The 20655-nt window shown below is 34.3% G+C and overlaps 1 protein-coding gene across 5 annotated transcripts in view; it reads left to right on the top strand.

The window, feature by feature from the left end:
* Positions 1–20655, top strand: part of LOC128240223 (spermatogenesis-associated serine-rich protein 2-like) — a 48593-nt gene that overhangs the window by 21734 nt on the left and 6204 nt on the right. For all 5 annotated transcript variants that reach the window (XM_052956750.1, XM_052956746.1, XM_052956751.1 and 2 more), the window contains exons 3-14: positions 3736–3844; positions 5810–5856; positions 7070–7256; positions 9162–9310; positions 11565–11661; positions 12025–12147; positions 14222–14354; positions 15694–15752; positions 16194–16303; positions 16948–17050; positions 17919–18044; positions 19052–19158. In XM_052956750.1, the coding sequence (XP_052812710.1) occupies positions 3736–3844; positions 5810–5856; positions 7070–7256; positions 9162–9310; positions 11565–11661; positions 12025–12147; positions 14222–14354; positions 15694–15752; positions 16194–16303; positions 16948–17050; positions 17919–18044; positions 19052–19158 (1350 nt within the window). The remainder of the gene's footprint in view (positions 1–3735; positions 3845–5809; positions 5857–7069; positions 7257–9161; positions 9311–11564; positions 11662–12024; positions 12148–14221; positions 14355–15693; positions 15753–16193; positions 16304–16947; positions 17051–17918; positions 18045–19051; positions 19159–20655) is intronic.

The raw sequence follows: 20655 nt of genomic DNA, 5'->3' as shown, positions 1-20655 counted from the left end.
ATGTTGCCTTCCGACGCCTGATGGAGCAGTCTGTCATGAGAGGCATAATGTTGCCTTCCGACGCCTGATGGAGCAGTCTGTCATGCGAAGCAAAATGTTGCCTTCCGACGCCTGATGGAGCAGTCTGTCATGAGAAACAAAATGTTGCCTTCCTACGCCTGATGGAGCAGTCTGTCATGCGAAGCAAAATGTTGCCTTCCGACGCCTGATGGAGCAGTCTGTCATGAGAAGCAAAATGTTGCCTTCCGACGCCTGATGGAGCAGTCTGTCATGAGAAGCAAAATGTTGCCTTCCGACGCCTGATGGAGCAGTCTGTCATGAGAAGCAAAATGTTGCCTTCCTACGCCTGATGGAGCAGTCTGTCATGAGAAGCAAAATGTTGCCTTCCGACGCCTGATGGAGCAGTCTGTCATTCGAAGCAAAATGTTGCCTTCCGACGCCTGATGGAGCAGTCTGTCATGAGAAGCAAAATGTTGCCTTCCGACGCCTGATGGAGCAGTCTGTCATGAGAAGCATAATGTTGCCTTCCTACGCCTGATGGAGCAGTCTGTCATGCGAAGCAAAATGTTGCCTTCCGACGCCTGATGGAGCAGTCTGTCATGCGAAGCAAAATGTTGCCTTCCGACGCCTGATGGAGCAGTCTGTCATTCGAAGCAAAATGTTGCCTTCTGATATAGCATTTATAATGTAATTATCATATGGTATACAAACACTGACAGTGCTAGGGAAATTCTGTGCTGCACATTCAATTACAACAACATTGAAGATTGTTTATCTTGAAGTTTTTCCTATTCATGTCACAAGTAAAGGTCAATGTTTAAAAATAAAATAATGAATAGACTATAAAAATATGTTTTGTCATGTTAATCATTTTTGTGATGTTATTATCATCTATGAACTTTAGAAGGTGTTGATTAAAGGGACTAGACTGGAGATGGTCCAAAAATCGGCAAATACAGTATTTCCTCAAAACAAGCCTAGAATTGTCAAAGCGAGCTAGTAGGAGGCCGATTATACAGGATTTTACATGTCGGATTAAAATAATAAAGCAACAATCATGTTGCTGTCTCATCTGTGTTTTCCCGTTTAATAAAACATAAAGGTGCATAATGGTTTCCCACTTAAAATCATATCTGTTTATGAGTACAGATAAATATACCGACGCTATTTTTAAACTTAAAGGGATTTATGAGGCAGACAACCCAATTATTTTTCGAACTTGAAAAATGCGCAAAAAAGTGCGAAAGATGTATGTGTTTTAAGCAATGTGATACATCAGTAAGTAAGATTAAATGTGTTGGTAAACACAACAATTACAATTTTATGTAAGTTTTTGGCAATTTTCTGTTTTTTCTTTCAATCGTATTATCTGTTGTCTAGTTCCTTTAATCTAAACATTAGAGTGAAATTAGCTAAATCTTTTTCAATTTTTTCGCTGGATGATTATAATGTTAAAAAAATACAACTTGCATAATTTGTTTCAACTATTGCTATGCACAGTAATAATGTGTTGTAAAAATCTATAACATATGTCAACTAATGTTGATATATGATATGATTAAGGCGGCGCGGTTTATCAATTTTGAAGATTTATCAGTATTTTTTGAAAATTGAATTTGTAGTTAACACGCTTTAAAAAAAATGTTTTTTAAAAATATATGCTGTGGTTAAAATGTTTTTTAAAAATATATGCTGTGGTTTTAAGCCTGTAAGATATGTTTATTTAGTATTTGATTGCATTTTCAATACACCCAATACAGTTGTGTTAAATGGACACTACTATGATGTTCTATAGGGTAGGATTTTGAACAATTTATTTTTTTGAGTATTCTGAAAACAATTTCTCACTTTCAGTTTGAATAAGAGTTCTTTTGTTCTTAAATACACTTGTATTGATATAGGCAGTTCAATAACGCTATTGAAATCGCATGATTTTGGGTATCATTCACTTTAAATAATTAAAGAAATTTTGGCAGTTACTTTTTTGTGTTAAATTATTATGACTTATAAAATTATGTAACTGCGTGATTATTTTTTTTCCACCAACATGAAATATGTAAACAGGTCCATTTTAAAAAGACAGTTAACATGTACTTGTGGCATGATATCACTTTTAAGAAATACCTTTACAAATAATAGAAACCTAAACTCTTGTTCAAATAAACGCAACGCCGAGTCTTGAAATGCAGGAAAATTAAGCAAAGCGAAACTAAGCAAGGTGAACTAAAATGTAATTTTTGAGATTTATCATTGGATTATAAAAACGCTAGGGTCGGCACTAATTTTTTTAAAAAGTATTTATTTTTAGGCCTTGGTAGCAGAGAAGTGTTCCAGTTATTTGAATGACCGAAATAAGCTGAAACATTTATAGGCTGATTAGTGTCGCTTAGCTGTTTCAGATATAATATATTGTACTTTAAACTGAGTCAGCATAATGGGAAATAAGAATGCTAATTCAAGTACTTTGACTTCTCTAGGTAGTATTTTAATTAGATAATGGCTTGTAATGACCTCAAGTATGTCCGTATATTATTATGTCCTATGTATTATAAGAGGTTCCTATGTATAATTAGTAGCAATGGTACTTATAAATGTCCCATGTATTTTAAAGAACAAGTGTAGTATTGTATGAACATTACTAAATTAGAATTTGGCTTTGAATTCAATGTAAAGGTTTAAACTCTGAAGGGCAAATTACACCAGTCTGGAAGTAACTTCTCAGGGTTATTACATGTATTTTTTTAACACATGACCATGAATCAAAGCTAACACATGACCATGAATCAAAGCTAACACATGACCATGAATCAAAGCTAACACATGACCATGAATCAAAGCTAACACATGACCATGAATCAAAGCTAACACATGACCATGAATCAAAGCTAACACATGACCATGAATCAAAGCTAACACATGACCATGAATCAAAGCTAACACATGACCATGAATCAAAGCTAACACATGACCATGAATCAAAGCTAACACATGACCATGAATCAAAGCTAACACATGACCATGAATCAAAGCTAACACATGACCATGAATCAAAGCATGGTTATATCATCGCAGACTATTTTGAAGCTGAATGGAGTGTGATTTCAAAAACTTGCTGAGCAAGCTGGATCTACTTAATCGTTTTTTTTGGTTGTTTACATTTTCACCGTATTGTATGTACTCCTACTTAAAAGGGTCAGTTTATCGAACTGTGGTTCAACAAATTTAATTTCATTCATAATAAACATATTTTTTTTACATTGTCCGGTGTTATTTTATGCGCAAATCGTTCAATTTGCTAAGGAATATAGAGGATTGTTTTTAGTGGTCACTAATCTGAACAAGCTCAGCTGAGTTCGCAGTTTACTGTGCGGGGCTTGTTCACATTTTGACATCTGGGTTTTGAGAAGCCCTTTTACAATGCCTTGATTGCAGTCAATGAGATCATCTTTTACAAAACCAAAGTCTCATTTTGCTGCTTTTCGTAATTTCAATTTATTTGTCTATTTTAGATTGAGAAAAAAAACGTCAGACCCCCTAAAATTATGCCAAAATATACTAGTTGGTCAAACAAGCTTTCTGCATATTGGCCTTGGTTTCGGAACTCTGGTCTTGGTTTCCAAACTCTGGCCTTGGTTTCCAAACTCTGGCCCTGGTGTCTGAACTCTGGCCTTGATTTCAAGCAGCTTTGAGTTAGTAAAGAATGAACTTATTTCGTGTTCACAATTATATTTTCAGGTGACGTCAGTTCGAGAAGTCGTCAGCGGAAAAAGCAACAACGAAATCATTTTAGTTCTCCAGTATTATGATTACAACGTCGAGAAAACTATACAGGCATTTGTTGACGGTTAGTATTATCATACTTTGGTAAACATTGACAATAAAATTGTTCTTTTAAACACAATTTTAACCATCAGGCGCGTAGAGCCTATACGCAAGCACTCAGCTGAATCCACATGATTCTGACAAAAATAATAAATAAAACAAATCAGCTTAAGTTGCAGTATGTGATTTGACTACATAATCCTGGAACTGTCCATTTCCCAGTACTAAATAAAGAACCTCAAAACACCCAGAATCCACCATGGTTTTCAAAAGTTTTCGAGAGGACATGCCCCCGGAACCCCCTAGCACATTTATGAATCCACATGTCAAGAGGGCTAGCTACGCCCCTGGCAATGATATGGAATAATACTCATAGAAACAAAATCAAAATGACTGAAATTAAGATTTCTCCCAGACTTGTTTTTCTAATACTCTGAAATGTTGATGCATCTGGTGACCTCATATTATTTTGTTATCATTTAAAAGGGTTTAATGTGATGAGGAAAAATATGTAAATAATTCACTGATAACAATATTGCAACTACTCAGTTTTGACCTTGAAAGATAACCTCCGATTTAAGTCGAAATAAACAAAAATACCATCTGTGATACCTTGATATGTTATTTAGATATATATAACACAATGTCATATATAAATTATGTATGATGTGTTTAGTATGCCATTTATTTCATATATTAGTGATAAATTAACAACACCTCTTCCAATGATACCAAATTTACACCAGTGGTCAAATTTAACACAAGCCCTCAAGCCCAGCACTAGTAAAACGGGGCTAGTTCAAATTCTGAATTTTACATAGCAGGGCTTGTTTGATGCCAATTTGATGCCAAGCAATAGTATAATAATTTGGGCTTGTTCATCCAAAAGTTTCATTCAATGACTGTTACACAGGGTAACAAGGCATGCAAATTTAACATTAGTGTCATTGTGGCGTAATAAAATGAATAATTTATTTCTACATTTGATACCTTGAATAATTAGCACAATGCCAAAAAATGGCAAATCAGCAAAGACCATTTCCTTACACTTTAATTTGATGTTAATGTTAGATTTCATTTAAGGCCTGTTTGAATTGAAATTTAATATAATATTGCTAGTGTTGTGTCAATGTTTTCATTCTTATGTCAATACATAGTAGAATCTTGTACTTTAAGGCAAAAAGTCATGATTTATAGAAAATAGCTTCTTATTAAGGGAAAAAAGAGAGAAAAAAGAGAGAAAAAAGCTATATACAATTAGTTTCATATAATTGACTCCCCTTTGATGAAAAAAGTACTTTCCCTGATTTTCAAAGCAAAAAGCGTACTGTCAAAGTAATTGTTTTAACCTCATTATTGTGCAAAAACTTTGGCCTTTATTACTCAACAGTGGGCCGATTGTTAGAACTTATGTTAACAACGTTGTAATCATCATTATTGGAAGTTTAATGGAGTATACACGCTTATGATCAACTGTATTTCTAACAAGATTTGAGACAATTGTTTCTACTGTTCTTGATTGTATTTGAATATTTGAGCACATCATCAAATAATTCAGGTTTAAAAGTTCACAACAATGTCATTAATCACAATGTTAACTTGATCAAAGTTCTAAAGAATCAGCACAGTGAAGGATAGTTGCAGGAAACTTTGTAGACAGACTGCACATTGAAAAGTCCTATAACCTTAGCTAATTGTTTTTGAGTAATGCCCTTTGGCAATATAAGATAAAAAATGGAACATGTATACCAGTTAATGAAATTAGTCTTTAGGATGAGCAACCCCAAATTCTTGTACAATTGCTTTGCATCATTTTTTAACAAGCCCTTCTTTTTAAAATTCAGAAATTGAGCAAGCCCAGTAGACAGTCTACTAGTGTAGGGCTGATAATATCGACCTGTGGTAGCCATGTCATAGTTACATCTCTACTTGCAGTTCTGTTTACTTTAAAATCAAACATATAATATACATAAATTTTATTTTCTAGATGGAGCCAAAGAAGCCCTCACTGAATGGCAGTTTTCTGGAAATAAGGTAAAGTTTGATACATTCAGGAGGGTCTGAAACAATAACTGTACTTTTACATCTATCTATTTGAGTGTATAGCTACACATACAGGCATTAGTTGTGGTTGGATTAAATTGTTGTTCGTGAAATTTCACTTCAAACTGGCTGTAACATGCATAAATCACTTTTTTCCTGTGATCTCACATTTCATTCTAAACTTGAACAATGCACACACACCTTGATGAAGTAGTGCGCAAAAAGTTGTCCACACACAAGTACAAGTTTACAAGGCTTGGTGAGCTATATGATATTTTCTCTATTTCAACGGACAGAAATATTGTTTATTTTCCCTAGAATCAGAGCTATCGAGAGGTACATAAGTGTTAATGATCTCTAAATGTATGTTACATAAGCAGTAACAGCTGGAAGGCATAGTGTTGTTTATATAATGTAAATTGCTTTGATTTCTCATTGGTTTTATTTTTTGCTTAATCAGTTTTAGAAATTCAGATTTTCAAGGACGAATATTTCTTATTGTAAATCAAAACACATGCCCAACTCTTTATTTAAGAAATATAAAACACCACTGAGGGTAATATGAAATAATAAGGACCGGCCAGTCAGCCCCTGAAGGTGTATATGGACTGAGGCATTCGTAGGCTAACTGGCCAGTGGTTAAATGCCATATGACCCAAAGTGGTGTGTCATATTTCTTATATAATACCCAACATTTTATAATAACATACCATATATTGAACCTGGCCTTGTTTACTTGCTACAATATTTCACTGTTTTAAAAATCGCAAAGCTGCACAGTTTTATGATGTCAGAGGTCAATATTTTAAGGTTGACAGGTCTGTCCCTGCCAATAATGCTATATGGAAAGCTGATATAATAAAACTGGAATTTTATTATAATTCTTTGATATGCAGACCGATCAACTTTATATTAACAAGAAGGGACATATTTATGTATGGTGTAATATACCTTAAGTATAGACTGTCAAGTCTGTGATCTATCAATCACTGTAGTATTTGCAATTCAGCTGCCAGATAAATCACATCCCTGATATTTGATTGGCAAAATTGTAGTTTGATATCTAACATTGCTACTTTATTTAAAAAAAACTTTCAACAATCCTGCTATATTAAGCTAAGAAACAATTTCGTAGTTCAGGCCTTGCTGGCTTGTGATTATTTCGACCACTGCTAAAGTATAAAATCTCAATATCCCCTTACAGCCTGTGAAAAAAAAGAAGAACAAGAAAAAGACCAACCCTGCAGCCCAGACTGATACCAACACTAATGCAGCCCCGGGGTCGGGGAAGCTCCCATCCCCTGGGGTTGAGAATGGCATCAGCACTAGTTACACGGGATTGGTGAACGGAGTTCTAGCCTCACCCATGCTCAACGGAGGATTGGTTAATGGTATGGACTTTTGGACATCTTGACTTTACTTAGTATCTACGATTTTGAATGTTATATTTCTTGTTAAAATCAATAACTTATTATTTTTTTTAACTTCAGAATATACATGAATCATACCAATTTTCACAAGTTGTTCAAAACTGACAAGGAAAATCGTTAGTTTTAAGGAATGGTACAATTTAAACTTAAGATGAGTCTGCAATTTGTCCCCTGGACTTTTCATAGACTAGTGTTTTGCAAAGGATTTGAAAATGCTGTAGAAAAATTTGTCTTAACCCTTTACTTCATGTAAACCTAAGCCATTACAGGCTGCCAGTTCATGGCTTATCAGTTCATATCAGTACCCCTACTTCATAGGAGATTATTGATATTATTGGAATTTTAACCCTAATGTATTACAAACCTATTTTCTTAGTATTTCTTTTGGTTTAATCAATAAGTCATCAATGTAAAGTTTATAGAGAATTAAATTTCCAATCCAGTCATATAAATTTTATTTTGTTATCTAAATTATTTCCGCATGATATTCATAAACAAACAGAAAAATATGTCAAATTTGATGAAAATTAATTTTTATTACACTTTTATTTATCAAACACAACACGAAATATTATATAAACAACATATTTTTATAATTCATTTAATGCAACCTGAATAGAAACAAAGATGGACAGAATTAAAAAATAGTTCACAACAAAGAATAACGGTATATTTATATATATGATACAGAAGAAAAAAAAAGTTGATCAACAGTCACAGTACGTATAACTTTCGGTTATTTAACACTACAATGAACAAATAAAGTTATTATTCAACTACTAAATGAGGCCTGCATGTTATTGTTTACTAAATTTATATCGTTTATTGCATGTCCATGTATAGTCATTTGAGTTTGATTTTAAAAATCCTCATTTCTCGTATCCTTGTGTGCGTGACGCCGAGGTCTGAATTCTCGACGTCGTACTCAATGTCTCAAACTCATTTTAATTGAAGCCAGAATGTTCCGATTCGTCAGACAAACACTGAAATATAAATGACATTATTCAGGAATGTTGTTTTAAACTGAAGTTAACAAGGGCAGAAATTAGCTCTACATTGCATTCTTGTGTATTCGAAAACACGTGTTTCAACAGCTGATCGATGTTAAATTGGGTCATGTCAAAGTTTAACAATAGGGATAGTCATTATTTTATAACACATTTGTACTTACTTTCAATTTGTAGAAGCAGATGCGCATTTTTATGACCGGATTAGCGAAACAGAAGTGACACATATGTCCCATATAATGATTTATGGCCTTTGTTTATACAAGCCAGATGATTTTTTGTTTATCCAACATGGCCGACATTTTGACACGTTTTCGAACCATGACCTGTGACGTCAGGCGCGTGATCAATAAAATATAGTTGTATTATTGGTAGTTTAATTATAACTTGCAGTATTGTGTAAATTTCCACGAGGAAAACGAGACAGAAATGCCCACAAACCTGCGCAGTCAACGTTTTACGCATCTTTGATACCAGTGACCTTATTTCGCGATTTTCCGAAATTCTTTAAATAGTAACATAGTTTTTTTTTTAGTGCATTGTATTTATCGATGTTTATACTTCATGAATATGAATTTATAGCGCATAAACAAGCATCAGGTATGAAAATAAATGCCCCTACATTACGAATACGTAGGATTACGTATCTATGAAGCTATGGATAAAACGTTAAGATCCGTATCTATGAAGCTATGGATAGATAAGTAAAATTGCGTATCTATGAAGTAAAGGGTTAAAGTAAGATTTGTAATGATATATCAGGAGATGATGAAAATGAGAATTAAGCAGCAGTATTTAAGCATGGCAAAATGTTCATCAAGATTATACGTTTGTTTGGTAAAATATGTTGTATTTTCAGGCATTGAACCATCTGTGATCTCTAATGGACCAACACATCTGACATATCAGTCAACCCCCAGTGACAATTTGTATAATGGCTCAACCCCCATCACCACCCCTACCACTGTTAGTTTAGCTTCACCAGCGAAGATTGAACCTGCTGATGAGGTGGGTAGTTTAATATATATCAATTTACCTGCTGAGGTAGATATTCATTAACAATTAACATCCCGTGACATGGGTCATACCCCCATCACTCAAACTGTTTGTTCAACTTCAGTAGCAAGTACTGAAAACATTGCTGAAGTTGGTAGTTTTAAATTTCATGTAACAGTTTACCCTCGGTGATACCATGTTAAATGGCTACCCCAACCAACAATGAGGTATTCTATGCTTCAAATGGTATTCAGAAGTTTATTTCAAAGTGATAGAACAAACGCAAATCTGAGCAAAGAACGCAAAGAAAACCACCATGCTCCAAGCTTTGAATTGTATGACTGTTAGGCCGAAAGGTAAGAACATTTGAATCCAAGCAATAAGAATGTTTAGAAGCCAATATTTCTAAAAATATGACTGTGGTAAGTATTCATGTCGGTTCTGTAGTACTAAGGTCCATTTGTTCATTTGCAAAGATTTTTCAAGAAAAAAAGGTGGTGTTGTGATAGCCATAGCAGTGCTCCAGCTAGCCCGTTTTTCAATGGCGCAGCGCCCGAGCCCCTTTTCTTACCGCCCTGCCCCTTTTTTGAGTAGTGCCCTTTTCACAAATGCTCTATTAGCGCCAATTATCCCGTTAGTGCCCTTTTTACTATTTAAATCATTATTAAAGATCGGCAGCCGCTGTCATAATTGAGACAAATTATGTCATATGTCACCATGCTGCCCCATTACCGACTGCTTAAAATATGCCGTACTGCCCTTTCATCTTCCCATGTGCCTTGACCAAGTCATATGACAGCTAATTGTGTATTTGTGTAGTTAGCAGACGACCTGTGTTTTCATAACCGGTCATCTTTTAATCCGATAATTAGGAAAAGCCAAATAGGGAACATCGGCAGGAGGCGGAGCTATTGAATACCAGCCAATCAGAATATACATTGAGAACTTGTTTATTCAATGCTGAAAGTTCATAAAATGCTATAGAAAATGTGAGGGGATGGTGAAAAATGTTGTCAAACACAATTAAATATTTTAAAATTATTGTTTATTGTGTTGTACAGACGAGACTCGCCATTTTAAACAGTGTTGATTTGAAGCAGACGGTCACTGCCGATTTATAAACACAGGAAAAGTGGCGCTAACACAATCAAATACATCACTTATTCAGTAAATGTTTTGAAAGTTTATTTCTAAAATATTGATGATGAAAATTTCTTTGTTACCCACAAAAATATGTTGATGCTTTATATAGTGTTTACCTATCATGTCCACGATCTTGTCAAAATTCGCCGAAACCGCCATTTTGTCAGACCGAATTTCAGAGTTATTTTATCAATGTTCTATGTTTTATAAGTGACTTTTTAAGCAAGGGCAGTGATTTTTATTGTCATTTTATTCTAAAACATCAGCATATTAAACATTATTTTACTAAAGACAATTAAATAACAGCCAGGCTGAATGTAACATTCGTACTCAATCCTGAACGTACAAAATTAACATTCGTCCCTTACATATTTGTTTTTTGTGTATTTATTTATTTGATTGCTTCAAATGTTTAACTGTCTTTGTTTTTTTTCTTCATTTTACATGATTTTTAGGAGAAATATGTGACATTGCACTAAAGATGACTCCAGTCAAGTACAATCACACTATACCACAGACAATAAGACAAATTTTAATTTTGATATTAAAACACACCCTTCTAATTTTTGAGAAAAAGACCCATTTTGTTCAAGTCTGAAAATCTTGGAAAATGATTTAAATTGAGTATGAAAACAAAACAAATTCTCGGGTGAGACCCCCCCCCCCCCCCCCCCCCAAAAAAAAAACAAACAACAAACCCGTGACAGGGGTGGACCCTCCCACAACCACCCCCAATCGCCCCTACACGACTCATGTAGCTTGCCCTTTTCAAAACTCCCCCCTGCCCTTTTCAAATCCTGGCTGGAGCACTGCATAGGGTTGTTGTTGTTTTCATGCAAAAACTTCAAATGGAACTTGGTACATGGTGCCCCCACAACATGGAGACAATACGCACATGTATACCAAGGCCCATAAATAACTCTGGCTTTAATCATTGTAGATGCTGCTTGTTTGACTGATACACAATAGCAACAATAACAGACTAGCCTTGGTGTTACTTTGCAGTGCTCTTGTTTTTTATCCTTCTGTGTGGAATGTTATAAATACTATGGAAAAATCCCATTTGCATTTTCATGTATTGATCTTGTTTTTGAATGTGTCAAAACTGATCTTCCCACTTCAGATACCACTCCCAGGCCAAGTTGAAGAGAAGCCAGCTGTAGACAATGACCAATCAGCTGCGCCGATGCCTCAAAGGCAGAAACACAGACATCACTCAGGTATGGTTGTACAGTATGGGGTTAAACAGAGATGGATGCAGTAAAGTGAGATCAGATTTGAAAATGACCTATCAGCTGTCCCAATGTTTATCTTTATAAATTTAATAGTACTTTGTTTGACAGTTCATAATCCTAATAAAATAGCCTCAGGTCCGTGGTCAAGTTGTGTTTGCTAATCAAACTTCATTGCTGATTAAAATTGCAATTTTTTGGACACGTGTTTGCTAAATACACTGCATTGTTCATTAATATGTAACCAGATCTTATTGAACTTGGCATTTTTTGGACACGAGCTTTTGAAAAATGACAAAAAGTTTTTGTGATTGATAAAGGATAAAGTCTAACATATTATATTATCATCAGGTCATGGTCAAGGACATGGCCACAATCATGACAGACACGGACATCACGAAGGCAGAGAGAGGACCATTAGTACTACCAGCAATGCCTCCACAGATGGTGCAGGGAAGAAACACCATGCACATAGTTAGTATTTAACTTGTATCATTCAAGGCTAATTATGGATCTGAAGTCTGGGGTTAAACATTTGACTTAACCCAGTTTCCGGTTTAATTCCCCTCTCTCATCACTTCGAAAGTACCAATGTTGGTGTTCAGGGAGGGCCGTTAAATTCAAGTCACATTAGCCAAGTGCTACTCACTTGTAAATACATGCACAAAATATTTTGCTGTGTGTTTATTAGTATATAATGTCAGGACTGATCAAGACTCGTTCATATTTTATAGTGTCAGACATGGTCAAGTGTGCTTGTTTCAATGATAACACATTTTGATAAAAATCATATATATTTTTTTATTTTATATTTTCATTGAAATCATTGATATTTTGTTAGCATTTAAAGCCACACAATATAATTGGAATCATATTGTTAATAATTATTTAGAAATGTTACAGATGCTATTGAAAATTGAATTAACAACATCAATACATCTGCCAGATGCTGTTAGTTCTTTGTTCATAAAAGTTAGTATTATACTTAATAATCAATTTCAGCAACATTCAAAATAATGTTAGCAAAATAAAATTTGCAAGTGAATCCCTTCACATGGCTCGCACAAACTTGAAAAGTACTTGAATGTAAGGCTGCTGGATGAAAAGTCCTTGCAAAAAACTCCCTATAATTTTTTGTTTTGCCTTTAAAACCGCTTGAAAAGTGCTTGTGTACTTTTGGAAATTTAAATTTCCCTGTTCTAATCCAAATAAAGTGTCGGTATTGAAAATGGTTCATCTTTACCAAAAAAGTTGGACAATTATCTGGTATAAAATATAATCATAGCTTGCTATTTTTTATAATTTTGAAAACATGTGTTTTTTTTCATAGTTTCTTGGTTTATACTAATTTATTTAAGCTCGATTGTGAGGAAAGCTTATTAGATCTCTCTCAAGTCTGTTTCCATAGCAGAAACCAGCACCGAGTCCTTTTTGAGAGGTTATGAGAAAGTACCCCTGGTAGGGGTGGAACCCACAACCTCTTGGGTGAGAGGTCGAGACCTATATCAGTAGACCACTCTCACCCCAGTGATAGTTTCTTATTTAAGATGGTCCTTAAAAATGGAATAAAGGTCCTTGAAATTTCCTTAAAAACTCTTTGGTTCTTTGCCAATCTGTCTGTATAAACCTTGCTTCAAACTGAATGTGCTAAGATCAATTTAACTGGATGATTGTCAGTAGAACACACAATCTTGTTCAGAAAATAAGTGGTTTTGATTTGTAAATGCCTGAATAGTATACAAATAGTTTTACCATGCTAGGTAGAATACGAGCCTTTAGGAGGCTATGCAAATGACAGTTTTGTATGCATTATTGATGTCAGGGCACATAAAGGCTTCATGTCAAAGCCACTTCAGTTTATCTATCTTATTGAATATTGAAATTTCTTCTGTTATAAATACTTAGTAACTTGAACATGCATTTTCTTGGGGACAAAAGGAAGCTTAAAGGCAGCAGACTGTAAATGTTTATATAAACTTGTAAAATATTAACTTTTAGTCTAAACCAAGAAAACCTTGACCTGGACTTTAAAAAAAAATACAAACAAAAATATTTGATTGCAAAAACACATAGTTTCTTTAAATTTTCTTAGTCAGATTGAAAGTATAGGGGTTTTTAACATAAATACGTCAGTGAAAATTAAGTATTTAGAAAGTATCAAGTCAATACATCATATGACCAAAGAGACACTTAAATTACCAAAAATCTTTTATGAATACTGTCCCATAAAACATCAGAAGTCATTTTTTTTTAAATTTTCATAGTCAAATTAATAGAAATGTATTGCAGTGATTTTCAAATAAAAGTATACATTCAATAATATCAATGAAGATAAAGTATTTCAGATATTACTAAGTGACTATATCCAATGAGCAGTAAACAATACTGAAAAGGAAAATGAATTATGATGTTTTATGGATACTGGCCCTGCTCTATTAAAAAATCTGTGTTGAGCAAACCAAGGCAACAATTCACCAGTGCAGGACTTAAAAGTACTAATATCGACCATTGCATTAAAAAGTTGAAAATCTATGTTGTTTGTTTTCAGTGGGCCTAGAGAAATCGGGAAAAGACCTTCAGCGACAAACCATCTCTCTGGAACGACTTAGACTGTTGTTTAATGAAGAAGTGGACAGATCGTACAAGAGAATCAAGACCGTGTTTGATGAAATCAGGCTCTGGTAGGGCTTTAATTCTTTTCTGCTGTAACATAACTGTTACAGTTGTTGATCTTCCTTCTTTAACCCCCTTTGTGGCCTAGTAGTTTGGGTGTTAGCCTGCTGAGCGGCAAGTCAAAGGTTCAAGTTCCACATCGGGCGTGTTCTCATATGGGCGGTTGCTGGGCCAGTATTCAATCTTGATCTTATCCTTAGACATGCCTCAGTAATTCCATTCAGCCTATTGAACAGCCAATCAAAACACTTAGTTTCTAATCTTAAATTGAAGTTTAATCAAAGTGACTTATTGAATATGGCCCCTGATCCAGTAGCTAGTTAAATTATTTTGTATGAAATGCCCCAGGCATATAGGATAGGAATAATCAGTAAGGATGTTCATGCCGGCTTGGTCTTAATGAAAGTATAATGAACAAACGCTTTACTTCACTTCTTAAAATTCGGAAGGATTTAATTTTATACTGATATATGCAATGTTATCACATCAGGACTGTAAAATTTTGCAAGACATTATAAAGAAAATCCTGATTGGGACGTATATAAATGAACATATTGTATGTGTGGATTTTTTAATCTTTAATTCTTTGTTGTAATGAGATCTATTTTTAATCAAAGTACCACTTGGAATGTTAAAATAGGTTTATTTGAATGTATCAAGTACAATCTTTTTTTGTGTGCTTCGTATTCAAATAACTTTCTTGATCTATTCATTTGTTTTTGTATGCTTGTTCATTAGATGGCCCTAGTGTGTACAAAGAAGTAGTTGATATTCTCCTAGTTTTGCAAATACTAAATGAAAGGGAAATGGTTAGATCAAAGTGAATGTGCAAGTGAATTATAAGCGTTTTACAGTAATGATTGTAGTAAATTGCTGTGATGTTTTTGCCTGGTTATTTATGTTAAAGTCTATTATATCCATGCTCTCCACAAACTTTCAGCATTATTTTACATATTTGTAATTAAAAGGATTTGGTGGGTCGTTTGAACTCCTGTGACATTAATTATTTGGCTTGTCCATTAGAACAAAATGTCATGGTTTTGTCAAAGCCTGTGTCATTGTTCTGGCAATTGGCATTATGCAATTAAGGTGTAGAAAGATGAACCCATTGCAATTGCTAACATGAACCCATGTTAGCAATTGAATTGCTCATCTGTTATGTAGCAAGTCGAAAATTATTGAGCCAAATATTTGAGCTATATTTTGAGTTATTTGTGCCCATTTCTTTACTGAAGAAAACAACCAACAATGATTTGCAGGCGCCTGCTGTTATCTGGTGATATAAATGTATATGGTATGGTATGGGATGTTTTTGTGACTGTAATATTGATTAATATGTGTTTTCAGTCTGGCACAGAGGGAGGACCAGATGATGTCCGAGATGAACACTGTCCGTGACACAGGCAGTAAGTTATATGACAGGGAAACAGTATAAACAGATATGAGGGTCGTATTTCTGTTAAACTATGTTCATCCTAAAAAGCTTAGTATTTAAACATTTTGAAGCTTAGAAGTCTTATCAGCAGTTTGACTGTTCAACTGACTACATGTGTTTCCAGCTCTTTGAGGGCAGTACAATTGAAGACGAAATACCTCAAATTAATAATGTACAGATGCCTCATTGCATATTTCATTCTAGTGATGAGTATTTCACTATTTCAATTCATATTTCATTAGGCAATACATATTTCTCTATTTCAATACATATTTCATTTGGCAATTCATATTTCTCTATTTCAATACATATTTTATTAGGCAATACATATTTCTCCATTTCAATACATATTTCATTAGGCAAACAGGCAATACATATATTTATATTTCAATACCTTATTTCTGTGTTCCAGGAGACACGTTCATTCTGCGACAGGGTATGGCCGCAGATTTGAAGGTGAAGATTGACAGGGCCGAGAGAATGAATGAAGCAGAGTTAACTGATCTTCGGGCGGAAATTAAGGTTAAAAAAGTTGTTGCTGTATTTTATATTGTGTCACCCTGGTGCAAGAGCTCAATAATTGCATGTTTAGTTTTACTTTTTTTATTATTCAAGGACATGTTCAATGGTTTATTGTCTGAAGCATTCCAGAAAATGCAACAGCCTGCATACATTTTTTTACATTCAGCTTCTATGCTTCAGCTCTATCAAGTATTTACAGCTTTAATGTGGTGCTAAAATTGCAAATAGTGTTTGTAAATATAGAGACTTATCAATGCATGTATCTGTTTTGTTGTGGAGTCAGTATTTCTGAGAAGTTTTGATAAATATTAAAAGCTGAACAATATTTTTCTTGATTTTACATGACATTGTATAAAAAATAAAGGTTCATTTGTGACGTTCTCGGTATTAAATTGAACTTCTTGACCTTGCAATACATTTCAATACGCTCATGTTTATGGTAGCCACTATGTGTATTTTGGCACAAAAAGTGTATTGTGTACTTACAGCTACAGCTCTGTCTGTTGACTTTATTTTTCCGTTCTATTTATATACAACCCGAGGAATGTTTAAGTGGCTGAATCGCTAAAATAATTTAAGTAGAATGAAAATAGTATGTTTCACTTTTTTATTAACTTTATTAACTTTGTAATTTATCATTACAGCATTTCGTGAGTGAACGTAAGACTGACGAGGACATCGCCAGGACGACTAGGTTTATGTATGATGACGACAATCTAAAAATGCACATCCGTGAATTTGGGGAAGGTAATTTGTAACCTTAATCCATGAATTGACACAATGCTAAACCACCCTGATATTAATATTCCTAGAAATAATCATAGAAGTTAAACCAAAAGAAAGATTAACTAGTATCATGATTACCACGGCCAAACTGTCAAAAGTGGATTTGGATTCAATATTCAGTCGAAACCGGATGGCTCGATTACTCAGGAACTGGCCAAAAGACTTTTAGCCTCGCAAATATCAAGCGAAGCGGGAATGCTTACGTAGGGAAAATAATCGACCCATTACATCCAATTTGAGGCAAAGAGGAAATGGAGCCAAGCAATATTGGGCAAACGGGTCTCGACTGTATAATATTTTTAACAAAGAAGTGAATTATCGAAGGTGTTAATGATTTAAGCGTCATATCAGTTTTAGAGAACTTGGCTTAATTGTCACAATGGTGGTTTGAAATGTTGAAAGTTTTCCATCACTCTAATTAAATATCTTTTAAGTTATGTGTATTGCTCAATATGGGAATAAAACTTTGACTTGACTTGGTCAGCTGAGAAAATGCATGAACGTGTTATGGTTGTGCTAGATTGGGCCAGAGCATTCACATTGCATGAATGCATGAAGAGGTGATAGCAAGAAAGTGATAAGCAATATAAAAGCAGAATCATTGAGAACAGTCATAGAATACAACATCATTAAATAGAAAAATGCATTTTCAGAAAATAAATTTTCACATTTTAAAAAATGATGTTTTTGATATTTTTTTATAACCAAAACTTTCAAACATTTGTTTGTATAAAAAATTAACTTTTGTTTATACTTTTCATTGGTTATTATGTTTTTGGATCATTTCAAATAAAATCTAAATATTACACATATTTTTCATTATTTTCAGTAATTCCTGTCAAGTGTACATACCAGTGGAAGGCAGAGCCAGCATTTGTAAAGGACTGGAGTGAAAGTCAGCATCGTTTAGTCACCCCCCCTGCTCCAGTTAAAATACAACAGACCAAAACTAGTGGTGAGTTTTATGCAGTGATACCAAATTTCCTCTTTTCAGCTGATTTCCTCTTTTGTGGCCACAAAACTTCAGAGTTAAAATTGTTGCCTTTTATCTGATACATTAAAATTTTTTGTGTATATAGTGTGATTGGGATCCTCTTTTATTTCAAAGTGGTTTCCTTTTTTTTTTTGCAAATTTTCTCTGGCATCCCTGTTTGTCTTATTTTACAGATGTTACAAACAGTCATCATAATTAGACTTTCATATGAACAAACCCGAACTCTTATACTTCTGCTCGGCATCAAATTTTTGAACAAGCCCTGCTATATAAAATGCAGAATTTTAGCAAGCCCGGAAGATATTTTACCAGTGCAGGGCTTGCGGGCTTGTGTTTATTTCGACCACTGTTCAAATAGTGTAATTAACATTACCATGGATGTCAATCAACCATTTAATGGTCCGAAGAAGGGATTATAATTTTGTCAATTAATAAGCATGTGGTCGCATAATCCATTGGTTTACTTTGACCACCTGGTACAAACAACATCGGACATGTAACAAGATTCGCAATATGTCAATTATGACGAATAGATGCGCAGACAAACTTGATCCTAAGACCTTGAATTTGTTTTTACCATGTTAATCCAGCTAATTTCTCTTGTTGAATGTTGTGTTGCCTAACGTTTTTAGATAACCAATGTGTTGGACCTGCTTATGTCATTCAATAGTTACCCATGTATACTTCTAGAAAGTTACAAAACAGTGATATCATTAACAACGAATATTTCCTATTTATAGCGCAGAGGTCTTAACTTGTAAGAATAATTATCTTGGGAAATATACATTGAACATTACGATTTTAAATGATGATCAAACTTTGTCGAACATAATTTATCGTTTATGTATGAGATTGCAGATATTTGTTTGCATAATCTCAAATGGATTATCTCAATATCTGACTGTATAATCTAAAAATATCAAAATATGGTAGAACTAATGTTTAAAAGCAAAGTGCATTTGTTTCAGTTGAGAATTCCCACACTAATAAGTCCAGCCTACCACACCTAGATGCAAGCCAAGCTCATGAGGTTGCCGAACTTCAAAAAAGGCTGAAACAAAACCTTAACCTCACTGTAAGTTTTTCACATAAGGAATCTTAAGTTACGCTCAAGTATATAATCTCATGCTTATTAAGCCCAGCCTACCCCACCCAGATGCAAGTCAAGCTCAAGAGGTTGGTGAACTGCAGAAAAGACTGAAAAATAACCTTAATCTCACTAATCCTATATATCGAGGGGTGAATGCGAAGATTTTAAGTGACATTAAATAAAGAAGAAGACAGAACCTTTTCGCTTTCACCCCTCGATATGCAGAGGTAAATCTATGTCAGATTTTTAATGAGAGAATTGCTCCCATTTGTCCAAATTTGGTGAGAGAATTTTAATTTCAGTGAGATTTTGATGGAATACATGGATAACGCAGTGATAAAACAATGCATAACAGTAATTTGTTATATGAATATCAATATATTTACAAATTTACAATATATAGATATAAAGTATCAACTTGTTTGACTAGAAGGAAACACTTGTTAACAGTTCAGACAGCATGAACATTCATGCTCATTACATTATACTTGAGCAAAAAATAGGATTTAGCCATTTTTGCTGATTTTTGCTGCAGGGTGCATTGACTTTATTTGGGAGATTAAGGCTTTCCTTTGTTGTTCCTTTGTTGTTATCATCTGAACCAGGTATTTTATTTTGGTCTAGAGGCTTTCTTCAAGGAATGCAAACAACGTTTTCTGATTAGACCATTTGACGCTTCTGATATTGTAGACGCATTTAAAATGCAGTGGTAACCCGCATAAACAAAAATGCTTGAAAACTAGACTAAGTGCGTGGATGATATTGATCAAAACATTCAAAAAGACAAATGCATTAAATGTAGGGGAGGCAATTCATGGGTAATTCAATAAAAATAAACAAGAAGCTATCTGCGACTACGATGCTTTATTTTGTAAAACAACAAAAGGGAAAAGGCACACAATACACAAACTGCGATCAAGCGCAAGAATATCTCGCATTTATGTGATTTGGATGCGATTTGAGCAATTTTTACGCAAGAAATCGCGGATATTGCTTACTAGAATTAACCCTGGATATGTATATGTTTAAATTAAGTCTGCCACATATAAAAACTTAAATCTTAACAAGCCCAGCCTACCACACCTAAATGCAAGTCTGATGCATCAGGTTATGAAGCTATATCTTATTTCTTTTAGCAAAATAACTTGCGTGGATACGATATTACAAAACAAAAAGTAGTTTATCTTATTTATCGCGCATTATATTTTCATTTCAAGCCTTAAAACTGTAGATTATTACACATTTAAACCAAAGATATAAGTATGCAGAGCTTGATCCTGTTATACTGGTCTTAAGATGTTTTGAGAAATTGGGGCCTGCAGTCCGATTGCTGTGTGCTTCAGCATAGGAAATTGCTGCCAGTTTCACTCTAGGTGTGGTGCTTGTGTGAGACTTAGCCCTGTAATGCTTAAGATATTTCAAGAAATTGGGACCAGGGCAGAACGTCTTCCCCAAATATTCCTGTCTTAAAATCTTCAGAAA

The sequence above is a fragment of the Mya arenaria genome, chromosome 7, assembly GCF_026914265.1.
Source record: "Mya arenaria isolate MELC-2E11 chromosome 7, ASM2691426v1".
In the NCBI taxonomy this organism is placed as follows: domain Eukaryota; kingdom Metazoa; phylum Mollusca; class Bivalvia; order Myida; family Myidae; genus Mya; species Mya arenaria.
The sequence above is the reverse complement of the archived record's forward strand: the minus strand, read 5'-3'. Positions and strand labels throughout refer to the sequence as shown.